We start from the raw sequence: 16,928 nt of genomic DNA, 5'->3' as shown, positions 1-16,928 counted from the left end.
GTCTTTATCTTATAAATAATTTTTGTGAAAAATTCTGATAATTAAATGAAGAGTACCTACCCAGAGAGGTGCAGCCGCACGGAATCATATTTGGTGCGTAAAGAAATAGTTCCAGTGTTTGTTTTTAAACGATAGTCTACCATAGGTCTTAGATAACTTCCTCCATAGTCAGGGGTGTACTGTCACAACTGACCGTGCACTGATGTTATGCTAATATTCTATGTGTAAAAATCTTCATAATTGCGCCATGGTGAGGAATACTTTGTCTTTGGCAGAGATTTAGGTGATCAGCCGGCTACCTCTACGAGTGATACAAAACATCATACAACCGGCACATAAGCAGCCTGAGCTCCAGTGTGCAGCGCCACAAAGCCAGTAAGTGACTGAGTCTCCCAGAGGAGTAATATGATTCCTTCCAGCAAACTGTTTATCTGGGTATGAACCGACTTTGTTGCTCCGCTTCCCATGAATTACTACCAACTCTGGCCGTGGTGATCTAGCGGTTAGTGCACTAGACTTCGGCTTTGAACATCCCAGGTTCAGTCCCAGCTAGATGTGGGGACTTCCCTTCGTTCCATTCCTTCCAGGACAGCCCCAGACCCATTCACAGTAACATTCTATCAACCTGAGTACTGGAAATCTTGACCTGGAGTAAAAGGCAGCCGGGGCGATACCACCCTCCTGCTCCTAGTACCGGCAAACGAAACGCCACACTCTACCTGCAGTCACACAAGGAACCTGTTCACGGATTGTGAGCTAAAGCTCTTTCTATTTTATTCTTAAGATAAGCCCTACATTGTTTCCACTAGAGAGATCCATAGTTTTCGCAATTTACGTTATAGTGAGTTCTAGGTGTTATACCTCACATTACGTGTAAGAATTTTTGTGACATCTATGGCATTATGTGAACACATTGTACAAGATGTAGACTGCCGGGTTGGACGTAAGGGAGGACCTGAGGGTCCTAATCTTACCAGGATAAATAAATTAATGAATAAAACTAAGTAAATAATGTAGCTTTTTCTTACATTTCATATCGGCATCAGAGAAGACCAACAGAAGCGAAGTCACTAGAACTGGATCAACGTGAACTTCTGAAGGGACGATCCACTGTATTTTTCATAGAAGGGTCGGAGCCAAAGATTCCAGACAGGATGCTCTCGCATGTGTAACGTCACGCACAGGCCAAGGAATTTACACGTGTTACCATAGTTTATGTAGGTGTCTAAGATGGAGGAATATTAGTGGAGCATCCGAACTCCTTGGAAAGTAAGCAACTCTGCATAAGCATCTGTAGCCTCTCGGCACCGAGTGTCCGCTTCCACACACCACGAAGGATATAGCCGAAGTCCTGTTTGCGACTGTTGCTTCCAACAACAGAACCCAAACAGGTCGGTGCATGAGACGAGATGAGGAAGAAGAAGACAGAAACTCTGTTTTCTTCCGTTATCGGGACAACTCTCAGTCAAAACCGCGAGGCTAACCGAAAGATTCAACATAAATACCGCCTTCCAACACCGCTGAAGACAAAAGAGTGGTTTCGATCTGCGAAAGACCCACAAAAATTGAACGTACCGAGAATACACAGCATCGCCTGCGCATGTGACCGGCTGCTCGACTCGCTGCGGCTCACTTCGTTACCGTCGCTCGCCTACGCTACTAGACCAAGAGTTTGGACGCAAGAGGAAGCAGCTAGCAGCCGCGCTAGAGCTACTCGTCAATGTGATGGGTGGCAACCTCGGCCGCGGGCGCCGACGACCACAGCCGAAGCGCACCCAGCGAACACACAAAGATGTGCAATGCTACAAATACCAACAATTGGGGCACACGGCGAGTTGCTGCACGAACGCTGTTGCGTGCTTAAAGTGCGCGGTTCACTCGCGCAGTTGCCGATATCTGAAGGAGTTCCACAGCCAGAACGCCGCAACACGACCTGCGGCGGTGTCTGGTGCCAAGACGGCTGCTCTGCCACCCCTACCACCCCTCCCCCCCCCCCCCCCCCCCCGCCTTGGCGAGGGGTGCGGCCTGTGCCGACTCGAAGCCGCCACCGACGATGCTATGGCCGGCCTGCAAGCAGCCTTCGCGCCCGCCGCACTCAAAGACGAGCTCGTAGCTGTTCACCGACAGCTCCAGCAGCCGCGTGAAGAGCTGCGGGCTCTCGAGAAGCAGGCGCCTGCCCCCGCACCCGCCACCACTGTGGGGCACCCGGTGGGCGTGGACGCCGCAACGCAGACGACCGCCTCCCTGGCCGATGCGGCAACGCAGGTTGCTAGGGAGGTGGACACGGAGTCGGGGGTACCCACCGACAACAAAAAGACGGCACCGATGGAAACGACCGCCCCCTCAGCCTCTGCAGTTACGCAGGCAGTGGAGCCTTTGGATACCGAGGGAGAAGACGACGATGAGCTGGAATTCGAGTGCCTTCCCCTCCCGAACACGAATTATGTGAGGGAGGTACTCACGTAGATAGCAGAGTCATTGCGGGATGGCAGCTATCCCTATCACAGCACTCCCTATCCGTTTACAGCAGCCAATATCCCTCCCTTACCCCACAAACCCTATCCACTGGGGGTGCGAACCCCTGAACCAAAAGGTCAACAGGAGGGAACTCGTCCGTCGTGGAGATCTGGAGTTCATCAATCGATACCCGATCTTCACGGACGAAGACTGGATCTACATGACGGAGCAAGCCGTCCTGTACATCCGACAGAACCCGCCCCCAGTTTACACTTCACGTCGGCCAGGCAATCATAACAAGAAGAAGAAAAATAAAAAGCCGTCAGAGGCATCTGGCCGTTAATTTGTTTCTTTCAGATACACAGAGGCTCATCCAAAAAGAGAGGAAAAAACAACTTCAACCTGAGAGGAGCTGAGGAGGAACAGCTTAATTAAGCTAATACCCCTATATCTGGGGCCGAGGATAAGGCCCATGCAGTTGACAGTGACAGTAACAGTGACAGTACACTGGCAAACACAGCGCTGTTTTTCTAAACGCTGAGAAGAGCACATCAGGCACGTGCGACTGGAACAGACAGGGAAATCAACGATAGCAGGGCAGAGCAGCAAGGTAGACGACACATATGACTTACGGAACATCAAGGTGTTTTGCAAGCAACCAGCTATTAGGCAATTGTCATCAAGGAATCGGATTCACAACAATTTTATCAACAGAGACGAAGGATACCAAGTGTGGAATGGAACCCGGAGTTAGCGGCAATAGGACGAGAGACCAATCAGCACGGTCCAACTACCAAGACGCGGCCGGAACGCCCACACAGAGATGCGGAGTACCCGCTACCACCACCACTGCAGTCCCACCCCCTCCCCTTCCATCAGCCGAACCGTAAACAGCCGCCCGTAGCCAATCTATTAGTATACATACCACAACATCCGCATAATTCGACACTACGCCAGAAGATGATGAGTATGAAATTCGTCGAAACGTCGCGGTATTTTAACACTGCCACCAGACTGGAAACCCGACAGCTTTTCACCAACAGTTTACGCCAGAAAAGTCTACATTTACAAGTGAATAATGTTCTAAAACCATCCAGGGACTTTTCCAACACCGTCTTTTCAATTTTCAATCGGTCTTTGTATTTAGCCAGATATCAACGACTTTGCTTCAATTACGTAGGGACTTCGGAAAGGAAGAAGCACCTGTCGTCCCACAGTAAGACCACTGCACAACAACAGTGGCGCTTTGTCAGAAGAGAGTACGTGTTCTGGATTTCCTGCTGACACAGTTCTGCTGTGGTGCTGTTAACAGGTAGATCACAGCGAAATGACTCGATAGCTGGAAACGTACTTTAAAGTGGAAGTATGTGGGGAAGAACTCTTCTTGTGGACGAAACGTCTAAATTGCACACAGGTTCATCGTGAAAGTCAGGTGGTATATGAGCCAAATGCAGTGTGGGGTCCAACCATAATCAAATGGTGCCAACAATTTGACCAAAGTCGTGTAGACTTCTATGATGCTTTTCGAGAAGTCCAGACCTTGCACCATACAACCTGTATCTTTGCGGCAACCAGAAAGAACACCTGAGGAGGGTAGGGTGGGGATTGATCTTTCCAGAGATGAGGACGGTCACACAGCAGTTCTCGAGTGCTTCATGACCAGGGAGTGGATTTCTATCGTCCAGCAACTGAACAGTTAATAGAATTTTCCGACCGTTGTTTACAGAGACTTGCTGCCTATGTTGATAAATAGTGTTACGCGTCAGTTTGAAGTGCAGAGCAAAAAAATGGTTCAAATGGCTCTACGCACTATGTGACTTAACATCTGAGGTCATCAGTCCCCTAGACTTAGAACAACTTAAAGTTAACCAACCTAAGGACATCATACACATCCATACCCGAAGCAGGGTTCGAGCCTGCGACTGTAGCAGCAGCGCCTAGAACCGCTCGGCCACAGCGACCGGCGAAGTGTAATGCAGTATTCAACAAAAGTTACTTGGGCTGCTATAATAAAATGTAACTTACTTTTCGAAGTCCCCTCGTATAACGAATGGCAGCTGTTTTCAAATGTAAATAAATGCAAGATAATGTCCATAACAAAGAGAAAAGTCTGACAGTATCCTATTACAAAGTTTGGGATGGACACCCTGAAGCACCACATAGTTGAATCATTTAGGAGTAATGCGAAGAAGCCGTAGAAAATGAGATGAAAACATAAAACGAGTAGCAAGGTACTTAAAAGGAATCTTTGGAAGGAAGGCGACGTTACTCGCATGAAACCTTGTTGGATAAATTTAGAAAACCTGTACGTGGCGAAGATTGCGTGATAATTCTGCTGCTCCCTTCATATAAACGGCGTAGGGACCTCGAGGATAAGATAAGTGACATTAGGACATGTGCATGGAACACGACAGAAAATGTCTAATGCTGGAGTGAAAGCACCGAACAGTAACTTGTAAAGTACATTCTAACACAAAAAAGACTCACCACGAAGGAATTATCCGAATGGAACTGAAATCGGTAGATGTGACGTATGTGAACAGTAAATAAACAATTTCACAAAAATTGGATGATTTGTTCAAGAGCATCACAAAGTGAGAAAATCAATAACTCGTTGGTCCACCTCTAGCCCTTATGCAAGCAGTTATTCAGCTTGTCTTTGATTGACAGAATTGTTGCGTATCGTTGTGAGGGATATCGCACCAAATTCTTTCCAATTGGTGGGCTACATTGTCAAAATCCCGAGCTGGTTGGAGGGCTCTGCCCATAATGCTGCAAACGTTGTCGACTGAGAAGAGATCCGGTGACCTTGCTGGCCAAGGTAGGGTGAGGCAAGTACGAAGGCAAGCAGTAGAAACTCTCGCCCCGTGTGCGCGAGCATTATCTTGCCGAAATGTAAGCCTAGGATGGCGTCCCATGAAGGGCAACAAAACGGGGCGTAGAATGTCGTTGTCGTACTGTTAGTTGTCGAACCATATGGCGGGCGACAGTCAGCGTGCTATAAAACCGCTGTCAGGGGCGTCTCTAGACACGTCTTCGCTGGTAATCATCGCTGAAGACAATTCCTTATTCTACTCCAGTCGGTGAGATTACAGACCGAAAACGTGTCTGGAGACGCCTCCGACACCAATGGGATACCAACCTGACTATCGCCCGCCATGGGAAGCCATCCATTTCAGCAGGATAATGCCCGCCCCTACACGTAGAGAATTCTGCTGCTTGTCTTCGCCCTTGCCAAACCCTACCTTGGCCTGCAAAGTCGCCGGATCTCTCCCCAATTGAGAACATTTGGATCCTTATGGGCAGGGCTCTACAACCAGCTCTGGATTTTGACGAGCTATCGCACCAATTGGACGTAATTTGATCCGATATCCCTAAGGAGGACATCCAGCAACTATGTCAATCAGTGCCAAGCCGAGTAACTGCTTGCATAAGGACCAGAGGTGGACCAAGTGTTACTGACTTGCTCGCTTTTTGAAGATCTTTCTCTTGAATAAATCATCAATTTTTTCTGAAATTGTGATCTTTTTTTGTCTGCACATGCAAATTGCATCACGTTTCCCATTCAGATAATTCCTTCGTGGTCTGTCTTTTTTTTTTTGTCTTCGAGTGTATGTATGTATATGTAGCTGTACGCTCAGCATCAGTGGACACTGATGCTCAAGACACCTCTAGGTACCGGCTACCACTGTTGTGACATTTACAATGATCATTTGATAATCAGTACTTTGTCTGCTAACTAATTTAAAGCTTGGGCGAATCCAACATAAAAGTCTACTAAAGTCCTAAAGCACCGTGCAAGTGAGGGAGCTGTAAAATCGAACGCTTTTCATCGAGATAGGTGTAATCATCATGTATCGCTTTCTACATCTACATCCACACTCCGCAAGCCACCTGACGGTGTGTGGCGGAGGGTACCTTGTGTACCTCTATCGGTTCTCCCTTCTATTCGTTCTCGTATTGTTCGTGGAAAGAAAGATTGTCGGTATGCCCCTGTGTGGGCTCTAATCTCTCTGATTTTATCCTCAGGGTCTCTTCGCGAGATATACGTAGGAGGGAGCAATATACTGTTTGACTCCTCGGTGAGGGTATGTTCTCGAAACTTCAACAAAAGCCCGTACCGAGCTACTGAGCGTCTCTCTTGCAGAGTTTATCTATCATCTCCGTAACGCATCTGCGATTACTAAATGATCCTGTAACGAAGCAAGCTGCTCTCCGTTGGATCTTCTCTATCTCTTCTATCAACCCTATCTGGTAAGGCTCCCACACCGATGAGCAGTATTCAAGAAGTGGGCGAACAAGTGTACTGTAACCTACTTCCTTTGTTTTCGGACTGCATTTCTTTAGGATTCTTCCAATGAATCTGTCTGGCATCTGCTTTACCGACGATTAATTTTATATAGTCATTCCATTTTAAATCACTCCTATTGCCTACTCCCAGATAATTTATGGAATTAACTGCTTCCAGTTTCTGACCTGCTATATTGTAGCTAAATGATAAAGGATCTTTCTTTCTTTGTATTCGCAGTACATTATACTGGTCTACATTGAGATTCAATTGCCATTCCCTGTACCATGCGTCAATTCATTGCAGATCCTCCTGCATTTCAGTATAATTTTCCATTGTTCCAACTCTCGATATACTAAGCATCATTCGCAAAAAGCCTCAGTGAACTTCCAATCTTATCCACAAGGTCATTTATATATGTTGTGAATAGCAACGGCCCTACGACACTCCTCTGCGGCACACCTGAAATCACTCTTACTACGGAAGACTTCTCTCCATTGAGAATGACGTGCTGCGTTCTGTTATCTAGGAACTCTTCAATCCAATCACACAATTGGTCTGATAATCCCTATGCTCTTACTTTGTTCATTAAACTGTATCCAACGCCTTGCGGAAGTCAAGAAACACAGCATCTACCTGGGAACCCGTGTCTATGGCCCTCTGAGTTTCGTGTACGAATAGCGCGAGCTGGGTTTCACATGATCGCCTTTATCGAAACACATGCTGATTCCTACAGAGTATATTTCTAGTCTCCAGAAAAGTCATTATACTCGAACATAATAAGTGTTCCAAAATTCTACAACTGATCGACGTTAGAGATATAGGTCTACAGTTCTGCACATCTGTTAGATGTACCTTCTTGAAAACAGGGACGACCTGTGCCATTTTCCAATCTTTTGGAACGCTATGCTCTTCTAGAGACCTACGGTACACCGCTGCAAAAAGGGGGGCAAGTTTCTTCGCGTACTCTGAGTAAAATCGAACTGGCATCCCATCAGGTCCAGCGGTCTTCCCTCTTTTGAGCGATTTTAATTGTTTTTCTATGCCTCTGTCATCTATTTCGATATCTACCATTTTGTCATCTGTGCGACAGTCTAGAAAAGGAACTACAGTGCAATCTTCCTGTGTGAAACAGCTTTGGAAAATCGCATTTAGTATTTCGTCCTTTAGTCTGTCATCCTCTGTTTCAGTACCATTTTGGTCACAGAGTGTCTGGACATTTTGTTTTGATCCACCTTCCGCTTGACATAAGACCAAAATTTCTTAGGATTTTCTGCGAAGTCAGAACACTGAACTTTACTTTCGAATTCGTTGAACGCCTCTCGCATAGCCCTCCTCACACTACATTTCACTTCGTGTAATTTTTGTTTGTCTGCAAGGCTTTGGCTACGTTTGTGTTTGCTCTGAAGTTCCCTTTGCTTCCGTAACAGTTTCCTAACTCGGTTGTTGTACCACGGTGGCTCATTTCCATCTCTTACGATCTTGCTTGGCACACACTCATCTAATGCATATTGTACGATGGTTTTGAACTTTGTCCACTGATCCTCAACACTATCTGTACTTGAGACAAAGCTTTTGTGTTGAGCCGTCAGGTATTCCGAAACCTGCTTTTTGTCACTTTTTCTAAATAGAAAAATCTTCCAACCTTTTTTTAATATTTCTATTTACGGCTGAAATCACCTATACTGTAACCGCTTTATGATCGCTGATTCCCTGTTCTGCGTTAACTGTTTCAAATAGTTCGGGACTGTTTGTCAAGCAGAAGGTCTAATATGTTATCCCCACGACTCGATTCTCTGTTTAACTGCTCAAGGTAGTTTTCAGATAATGCAGTTAAAAAAATTTCACAGGATTCTTTGTCCCTGCCACCCGTTACAAACGTTTGAGTCTCCCAATCTATATCTGGTAAATTAAAATCTCTGCCCAAAACTATAACATGGTCTGAAAATCTACTCGAAATATTTTCCAAATTTTACTTCAGGTGTTCTGCCACAACAGCTATTGAACCAGGGGGCCTATAGAGACATCCAATTACCATGTTTGAGTCTGCTTTAACCGTGACCTTCACCCAAATTATTTCACATTTCGGATCTCCGTCAATTTCCTTCGATACTACTGTACTTTTAATTGCTATAAACACGCCTTCCCTTCACCATCCAACCTGTCTCTGCGGTATACATTCCAATCTGAGTTTGGAATTGCATTACTGTTTACATATGGTTTCAGCCAACTTTCCGTCCCTAGTACAATGTGGGCATTGTGACCGTTTATTAATGAGAACAGTCCTGGGACCTTTCTATAGACGCGCGTGCTGTTTACTATTACCACATTAATATTGTCGTTCCCTGTTGCGTTTTGCTTACTGCTACCTTGTCGCGTCTCAGGAGGCGTCTTGTTTAGGGAGGGAATTCTCTAACCTAAAAAACCCACATGTGCACTCCACACGTACTCCGCTACCCTTGTGGCCGCTACCTGCGTGTAGTGCTTTCGTTGTATGGATAGTCTCTATGAAGAGGAAATAACATAAAACGGTAACATCAGCACGAAAATCCCTCGTACTCAATGTGTTTTTTTCCTTCAGTATTTTGCCACACTTATGAAAAAGTTATATAACTGAATTTGTGTCATACAGATCTATCTACTAGTCAGGTACAAAAATACGCCATGCTCCCCTAAAAAGAACTAAGTTTATACCTCTGTCTCTGTTATTAATGATGTTGTAGAACTAATTGATCTTTCTGTTTCATGTGCCCTGGTCATTATTGCTGTATATGAAAAGCAGATTACATATATCTTTAACTAGTCGAAGTAAGTTATTTAGTTGAAAGCGCAGGAAATAACACGGAAGTACATAGACGTACCTTTCAGTTTCAAGTAGAGCGTTATTTTTGCTCAACCTCTGACTCTGAGCATGAGAACTAGTACAGAAAGACACTGCTGAAAGGCGCATTGCTAGTTAAAATTATTTTTTTAAGGATTTCAGAGTTAAAGGGTGAAAATTAAAGAAATGATAAAGTGTGAACGCGAAAACCTAGTTGCAAAGGGTGTGTACTACCTTTGAATTCCAGACTGATAACCAGTACTCAATATTCGGTCGACAAAGGCTTCGTAATCTACCGCTGTCGTGCGTGAATTACATTTCTTTATGCTTCATCCAATGAATCTCAGTCCAACATCTACCTTACAACGTGTTATGTGGTCGTGCCCTCTTGGGTCGCACCAGATGCATATACCTAGAACTGTTTACAGCCACTGATGGCAGAAGAACAATTCAGTAATAATGGATCTTTCTGCCTATTTATGAACGATATGTTCTTATTATTTATGTTGAGGGTCAACTGCCAGTCCCTGCATCAAAGGTTGGTCCCCTTCAGGTCTTGACGTATTTTACTATAATTTTCTGTTATTGCGAATTTTCTGTACACAACTTTACTGTCCGTGGTCAACCTCTGACATTACTCACAAGATTGCTAACATTAATGCATACAACATACCGTTTTCGCATCGTTATATTTTAAGAAATCGTACATAAACCACGCATTTTTGAAACATCATAAGTACGCGGGAAACTAGAAATAGTTTTTCTTTCGTTGCACACTAGATCCAATACAAAAACATCTACTTAGGATAATTACCTTCACTGGCTATTTTCAGTTGTTTGATATAATTATTTTCGTTTGTTATTCTGTCAGAGTTTGTGAGGTGGTAATGTGAGGTGGTAAACGCAGCACGTATGCGAGGTATGTATATTGAAATTTGTTATAATTTATGGTGAATGAACTGTGAATCATGGAGCTGTAAGTTAGATCGACTAAAAATAGTGTATTCTCGGTGCTTTGGCTGCCTTCCAACCGCTGCACAGGCAACTGATATCGGAAAATTAAGTCTTATTTATTATTATTCTGCCAGCTGACAATGATAGCTCCATCCACCTCTGGTGGGAAGGACGTAGTCGAACGAAATTTTTAAAAGCTTAACAGTGCTCCACTTGGAATAAAAAGAGTGTGTTCAGTTGTATTTCGTATCTCTCTCTATCGGCCTGTCTTTGAACGGCGTTGACATGCGGCAGCGCCACCTGTAAGATTTCAGTTAGTCTTGTCAGAAAATTCAAACATAGATATACATAGAAATAGTTGTGGTTTATTGTGATAGACCCTAATTCTTTGTGATCTATAAAGAGAAATCTCTGGTGCCTGTCACCACGCGCCTTTTGAGCTATCACCACATTGACTGTCTCCGTAATTTAGAGGTTAGCGTTGTTAGTTGCTGAACGCGGAGGTCCTGGGTTCGACACCTATAGAATATCCTACTCATTTATGTGGTGCGAAGGTCTATAACAGGATGTACCCAGCCTAGTATTATCCAGTAAAGGCCCGATTCTTTAAAGAAACCGGCCGAAGTGGCCGAGAGGTTCTAGGCGCTGCAGTCTAGAACCGCGCGACCGCTACGGTCGCAGGTTCGAATCCTGCCTCGGGGATGGATGTGTGTGATATCCTTAGGTTAGTTAGGTTTAAGTAGTTCTAAGTTCTAGGGGACTGGTGACCTCAGAAGTTATGTCCCATGATGCTTAGAGCCATTTGAACCATTTCTTTAAAGAATCTTACACGCAACATGTATAAAACAATTTCAAAAGTCTGATTACTTTACAAACAAGTTAATGTTTTAAGTATTTAACGTTAAGTATTTAAGCGAGAAAAAGTTTAGAAAAGGTCTGAATTATGTTTAAGGTTTGCTGGAAGTCGCTCTCATTATCAAACACTGGATGAATGTAGTCCGGGTGATCTGCGCTTCGTTTTAAGCATAAGCAAGTTTTTCACTTATCTCAGAGTTAATGACGTCTTATCTCCTGAACTATATGTAGTACAATGGTATAATTTTATATGTACATTTAGTGATATATGTAGATACTGTATGCAAAGTGTATTGTGGATAGAGTTAATGAAAAAAAGTAATCGATTGAAACGTCATGCCTGAGCTGAAGTTTTACTGCATGAGCAGCGAAAATGTAGAATGCGATAGCCTGTTGTTTCATCATTTTGTGGGGCGTGGTGTCAGTGAAGAAAAAATTAGGAAAGGTTTGAATTATGTGTAAAGTCTGTTGGAAGTCTCTGAGTGCTCTCATTCTCTAATACTGGATGAATATCATCTGGGTAATTTGCACGTCTTGAGTTACACTGCCTCAAAGACATATACCAGTTTCTGATCGTAATACTTATTTTACTGTGTTGAACCTTATATCTCTCAATGAGTAGATTATGATAGCATCTTAAATTTTTAAATTCTATCGATACTTATACGAAATACTGAAAACCAATTTTTTTCTTCCTCTGGAAGCCGAAGATATAGGCAACTTGCAACTGTAAGAGTGCTCCGTAAACCTGGTTAACCGTTTAGTAATATGGATTACTGTGTGCAGCTCGACATGCAGGTGAAAGTCCTTCAATTGGACACCTCTTGGGCGATTTGCGTGTCCCCAGTCGACCCTAGCTATTTAAATGAAGAAAGGGGACCTACAGTTTAACGTGGAATCCGAACCACGTGCCATTCCCGGCCACTCCTCACATTGCTGATAGGTAAAGGCTAGATTAAAGGCAAACTGAAATTTCCCCATGCGACCTCTCAGTTTCCAGGGACGCGCTGAACCCGCTAGACCATCAGGCCCGACACTCAAGCTAGTGGAGCCAAGTGAAAAACTGATCAAAATAACAACCAACAATCTTGACGTCCATGCCACCGAAATCGTGGCACATCGAAATGCTTGCAGCGAGTGTGGGAACCAACTCCCCCGTATGTCTCGGTATGTCCCGCAATACAGTACTTGTTTTTATCCTCTCGGCTCCATCATTGACTGCCTGTTTCTCCTGTACATTTAGTCAGTGATCACTGTTACAAATATTAATCCCGCTTAGCATTGTCGATAGCAGACCCACGCGGATAGGGAAAAAATCGTGGATGTGGTTTTTAGACGGTTTCCCACAACCCAATAGGTCAATATCGGGCTGGTACCCAAGCCCTGCCTCGGTAACATGATTCGCAAACATTTAGAAAGCATCCGCTCATTTTCAGATCAATAACACTACACGCAAACAGTTGGGGCCCACATATTCCTTCCCAGGGGCAAAGCGGGGTGGCCATAGGAAGGGCCCCTTAAGCAGCCTGCCAAATCCGTTAATGACCATGCCGATCCGCCCCGATACGAGACAAAGGCAGAAGAGAGAAAGAAGGAGTACTATCGATAATTCACATTTCTTGATCGAGAGATCTCTTAACTTTTCGTATATTAATCGTTACTATCGTCGAAAAATAGTCTTCCCTGTTCGTGCTTGTACGGAGAACGATTTGTCTCAGAAGAATGCGTGGAGACTACGTGTGTAGAGGGGTCGTGAGAGGGAGACTGGTTACCTGAAAGGAATAAATACGCCGAGAAGCAGTATTTAGTATATCCAAGTCTTTCAATAGGTTTCGGTATGCTGTTCTTGAACTTATACCACAATGAATCTTTATACATTCTTCTGCATTCTTAAAACTTTCCCTCTGTTTGTGTATTAGCTTCAAAATATGATACTGTGTAACCTGATAGAGTAAAAGTAGGCATAGTACGCCATTTTTTTGTATTTACATCTCCACTGTCACGCATTCGAAGAAAATGCGACACAGTTGGGCAGTTTAAATTTATTGCTACCGAGTCTTCCTTAAACTTCTCTTAAAACCATGCTCAGATGTTGGTTATCTCCCTTACAACTATGATCAAATGTTGGTCGCCCTATGCACAAGGTACTGTTACTACGGGGACTTTCTTTTTTTCATTTTCAACCTCCGATCTGGCGCGGAATGGAAACCACAGTGAAAATAAAAAAAATATTTTGTAATTCATAAATTAAGGTTTCCATCAGAGTTGCTAATAATATTTTTATTAGTGTCTGGTATCGAGCTTTTCGTTCATTCTCAAACCATCATTAGAAGTTGCAATGTTATCAACAAAACATGAAATACAACATTTTCAAACACTTTGCGCACACTGATTACATTAGTGAAATAAATCTTTTGTGCCACACGTGCATTTGTAATGATTCGCTGTACTGAATACATTTGGTTTACATCAGATCAATATAAGATCATGTAACTTGACTGTATTGCGTTTGTCTTGATAGATTCAAAATTCAATAGGCGTCTTTACTTATTCAGATACATTGGTCTGACCGAAAAACAAATGTATTCTGTACAGTGAAATGCACGCATATCACAAAAGATTTATTACACTGCTGTAGTGTCTGGACACAAAATGTTTCTAATGTTGTATTTCATGTTTTGGTAGTAACAATCTTCTAATATAGATAATGGTTTGATAACGAACGAAAAGTTGGAAACTAGTTACTCATAAAAATATTATTTGCGAATCTGACAGAAACCTTAATTCATAAATTTCAGATGTATTGAGTTGCTTATCGTGATACCACCACAATGTTGGAGTTACGTAAAAATGTTCTATTTGTAATATTTAGCTACACCTTCCACATACTTCTCTACATAGTCGTCGCTCCAGCTTTGAGGTATGTCGTAGCGTGGTAGCAAGTTTCCAACACCCTCGTCATAGAAGGCAGCCGCCTGAGATATATGCCAATTCCCTATGCTGTACTGCAGCTCGTTGTCCACGCCAAAATGCTGTCCTCATTGCCTATGGTTCATGAGAGCGAAGAGATGACAATTAGAAGAAGCGAAGTGGATGATCAAACACCTCCTACGGAAACAGTTGCAGCTGTGTCGCCTGATAAACAAAGTAAGAGCCTACGCAATATCAGACCAGTTGTGTGGCTGGATTGAAGAGTTTTTAGCAAACAGAACACAGCATGTTGTTCTCAATGGAGAGACGTCTACAGACGTTAAAATAACCTCTGGCGTGCCACAGGGGAGCGTTATGGGACCACTGCTTTTCACAATATATATAAATGACCTAGTAGATAGTGTCGGAAGTTCCATGCGGCTTTTCGCGGATGATGCTGTAGTATACAGAGAAGTTGCAGCATTAGAAAATTGCAGCGAAATGCAGGAAGAGCTACGGCGGATAGGCACTTGGTGAAGGGAGTGGCAACTGACCCTTAACATAGACAAATGTAATGTACTGCGAATACATAGAAAGAAGGATCCTCATTTGAATGATTATATGATAGTAGAGCAAACACTGGTAGCAGTTATTTCTGTAAAATATCTGGGAGTATGCGTGCGGAACGATTTTAAGTGGAATGATCATATAATATTAATTGTTGGTAAGGCGGGTACCAGGTTTAGATTCATTGGGAGAGTCCTTAGAAAATGTAGTCCATCAGCAAAGGAGGTGGCTTACAAAACACTCGTTCGACCTATTGAGTATTGCTCATCAGTGTGGGATCCGTACCAGGTCGGGTTGACAGAGGAGATAGAGAAGATCCAAAGAAGAGCGGCGCGTTTCGTCACAGGGTTATTTGGTAAGTTACGGAGATGTTTAGCAAACTCAAGTGGCAGACTCTGCAAGAGAGGCGCTCTGCATCGCAGTGTAGCTTGCTGTCCAGGTTTCGAGAGGGTGCGGTTCTGGATGAGGTATCGAATATACTGCTTCCCCCTACTTATACCTCCCGAGGAGATCACGAATGTAAAATTAGAGAGATTCGAGCGCGCACGGAGGCTTTCTGGCAGTCGTTCTTCCCGCGAACCCTACGCGACTGGAACAGGAAAGGGAGGTAATGACAGTGGCACGTGAAGTGCCCTCCGCCACACACCATTGGGTGGCTTGCGGAGTATAAATGTAGATGTAGATGTAGTGTATTTGTTGGACCTGCAGTGTGCGGCCGCGAATTGTCACGGAGAAGGAAACGCACGAGAATTACGTTATCTGGGCTAAACGAAATGAGGAGCAGCCCCCCAACAGGCACTTCGCGCTTGGCGGGAGTCACTATTGTTGTAGGCATTCTTAGGTGCGGACTGTGCCTTCAGAACTGAAAAGTGTGATTTGGTGGGCATACTAGAGACACTCCGAAACATATACGTGCAAAACTTCGCCGTATTTTCACTGTGGTTTTAATTTCGCGACCGCTTGGACATCGAAAAAGAAAAAAAAATCTTGCTCTTGTACTTTGTGGAATAATCATGCCAATGGCTGAAGCACGACTCACCCCTGTCCGTCCTATTGGAGGCATTCTTAGGTGTGGACTGTGCCTTCAGAACTGAAAAGTGCGATTTGGCGGAATAGACTGGAATACTAGAGACATACCGAAACACATATGTGCAAAACTTCGCCGTATTTTCACTGTGGCTTTAATTTCGCGACCGCTTGGACATCGAAAAAGAAAAAAAAATCTTGCTCTTGTACTGTGTGGAATAATCATGCCAATGGCTGAAGCACGACTCACCCCTGTCCGTCCTATTGGAGGCGGCGACAATTGCCGATGGAAGAGCAGCCTCGACATTGCCAGTGGTGGTAGAGTCTGGCGTGGTGGAAGAGCGGTCGACGGCTGTCGCGAAGACGCCGTCGCCGGGGTCGGCGAACACGTCGTCGACTATCGTCACATCGGGGGCGGCTGTGGCGTCAGGGGTGTTGGAATCGACGGCGAACGTGGGGAACAGCGCTGTGGCGGCTCTGCCGTGTTGGAGCACCACCACCACTGCCGCTACCAGCAGCGGCAGCCGTGGCGGCGGCGTGCAGAAGGCGCGCTGGACCATGGCGGGCGCTGTCGCGGGCGGCTGACTCCCGGCTGTGCGTGGCGGCCGGAGGCTGAGCGGCCGGCACCGGCGGCCGGCGCACCGTTAGCGGACCCGCCGCTTGCGAAAACCCGCCTCCTGCCGCAGCCGCGTCCCGGCCACATCCGCTAGCCTCAAAAAACCCATGGAACGGGTTCTCGTCGCGTAAACACGACCGTTTACGATATTCCCCCTACGTCTAGGCTGTCACACTGTGTCGAAACAGTAGCCTTCTCTGGAGCCTTAAAAACACTGAAGAGCCAGAGAAACTGGTACACCTGCCTAATATCGTGAAGGGCCCCCACGAGCACACAGAAGTGCCGCAACACGATGTGGCAAGGACTCGACTAATGTCTGAAAAACTGCTGGAGGGAAATGACAGCATGAATCCTGCAGGACTTTCCATAAATTAGTAGGAGTACGAGGAGGTGCAGATCTCTTCTGAACAGCACGTTGCAAGGCATCCCAGATA

General features: G+C 44.8%; 1 protein-coding gene across 1 annotated transcript in view; it reads right to left on the bottom strand.

Annotated features, from left to right (window-relative positions):
* The window catches only part of LOC124775354, a 217,834-nt gene extending 201,396 nt beyond the window's left edge, over positions 1–16,438 (bottom strand). The window contains exon 1 of the mRNA XM_047250185.1: positions 16,129–16,438. Within this exon, the coding sequence (XP_047106141.1) occupies positions 16,129–16,438 (310 nt within the window). The remainder of the gene's footprint in view (positions 1–16,128) is intronic.
* Between the last annotated feature and the right edge of the window lie 490 nt (positions 16,439–16,928).

Source organism: Schistocerca piceifrons, chromosome 2, assembly GCF_021461385.2.
Source record: "Schistocerca piceifrons isolate TAMUIC-IGC-003096 chromosome 2, iqSchPice1.1, whole genome shotgun sequence".
In the NCBI taxonomy this organism is placed as follows: domain Eukaryota; kingdom Metazoa; phylum Arthropoda; class Insecta; order Orthoptera; family Acrididae; genus Schistocerca; species Schistocerca piceifrons.
Note: the sequence above shows the minus strand (reverse complement) of the source record. Positions and strands in the feature narration are given on the sequence as shown.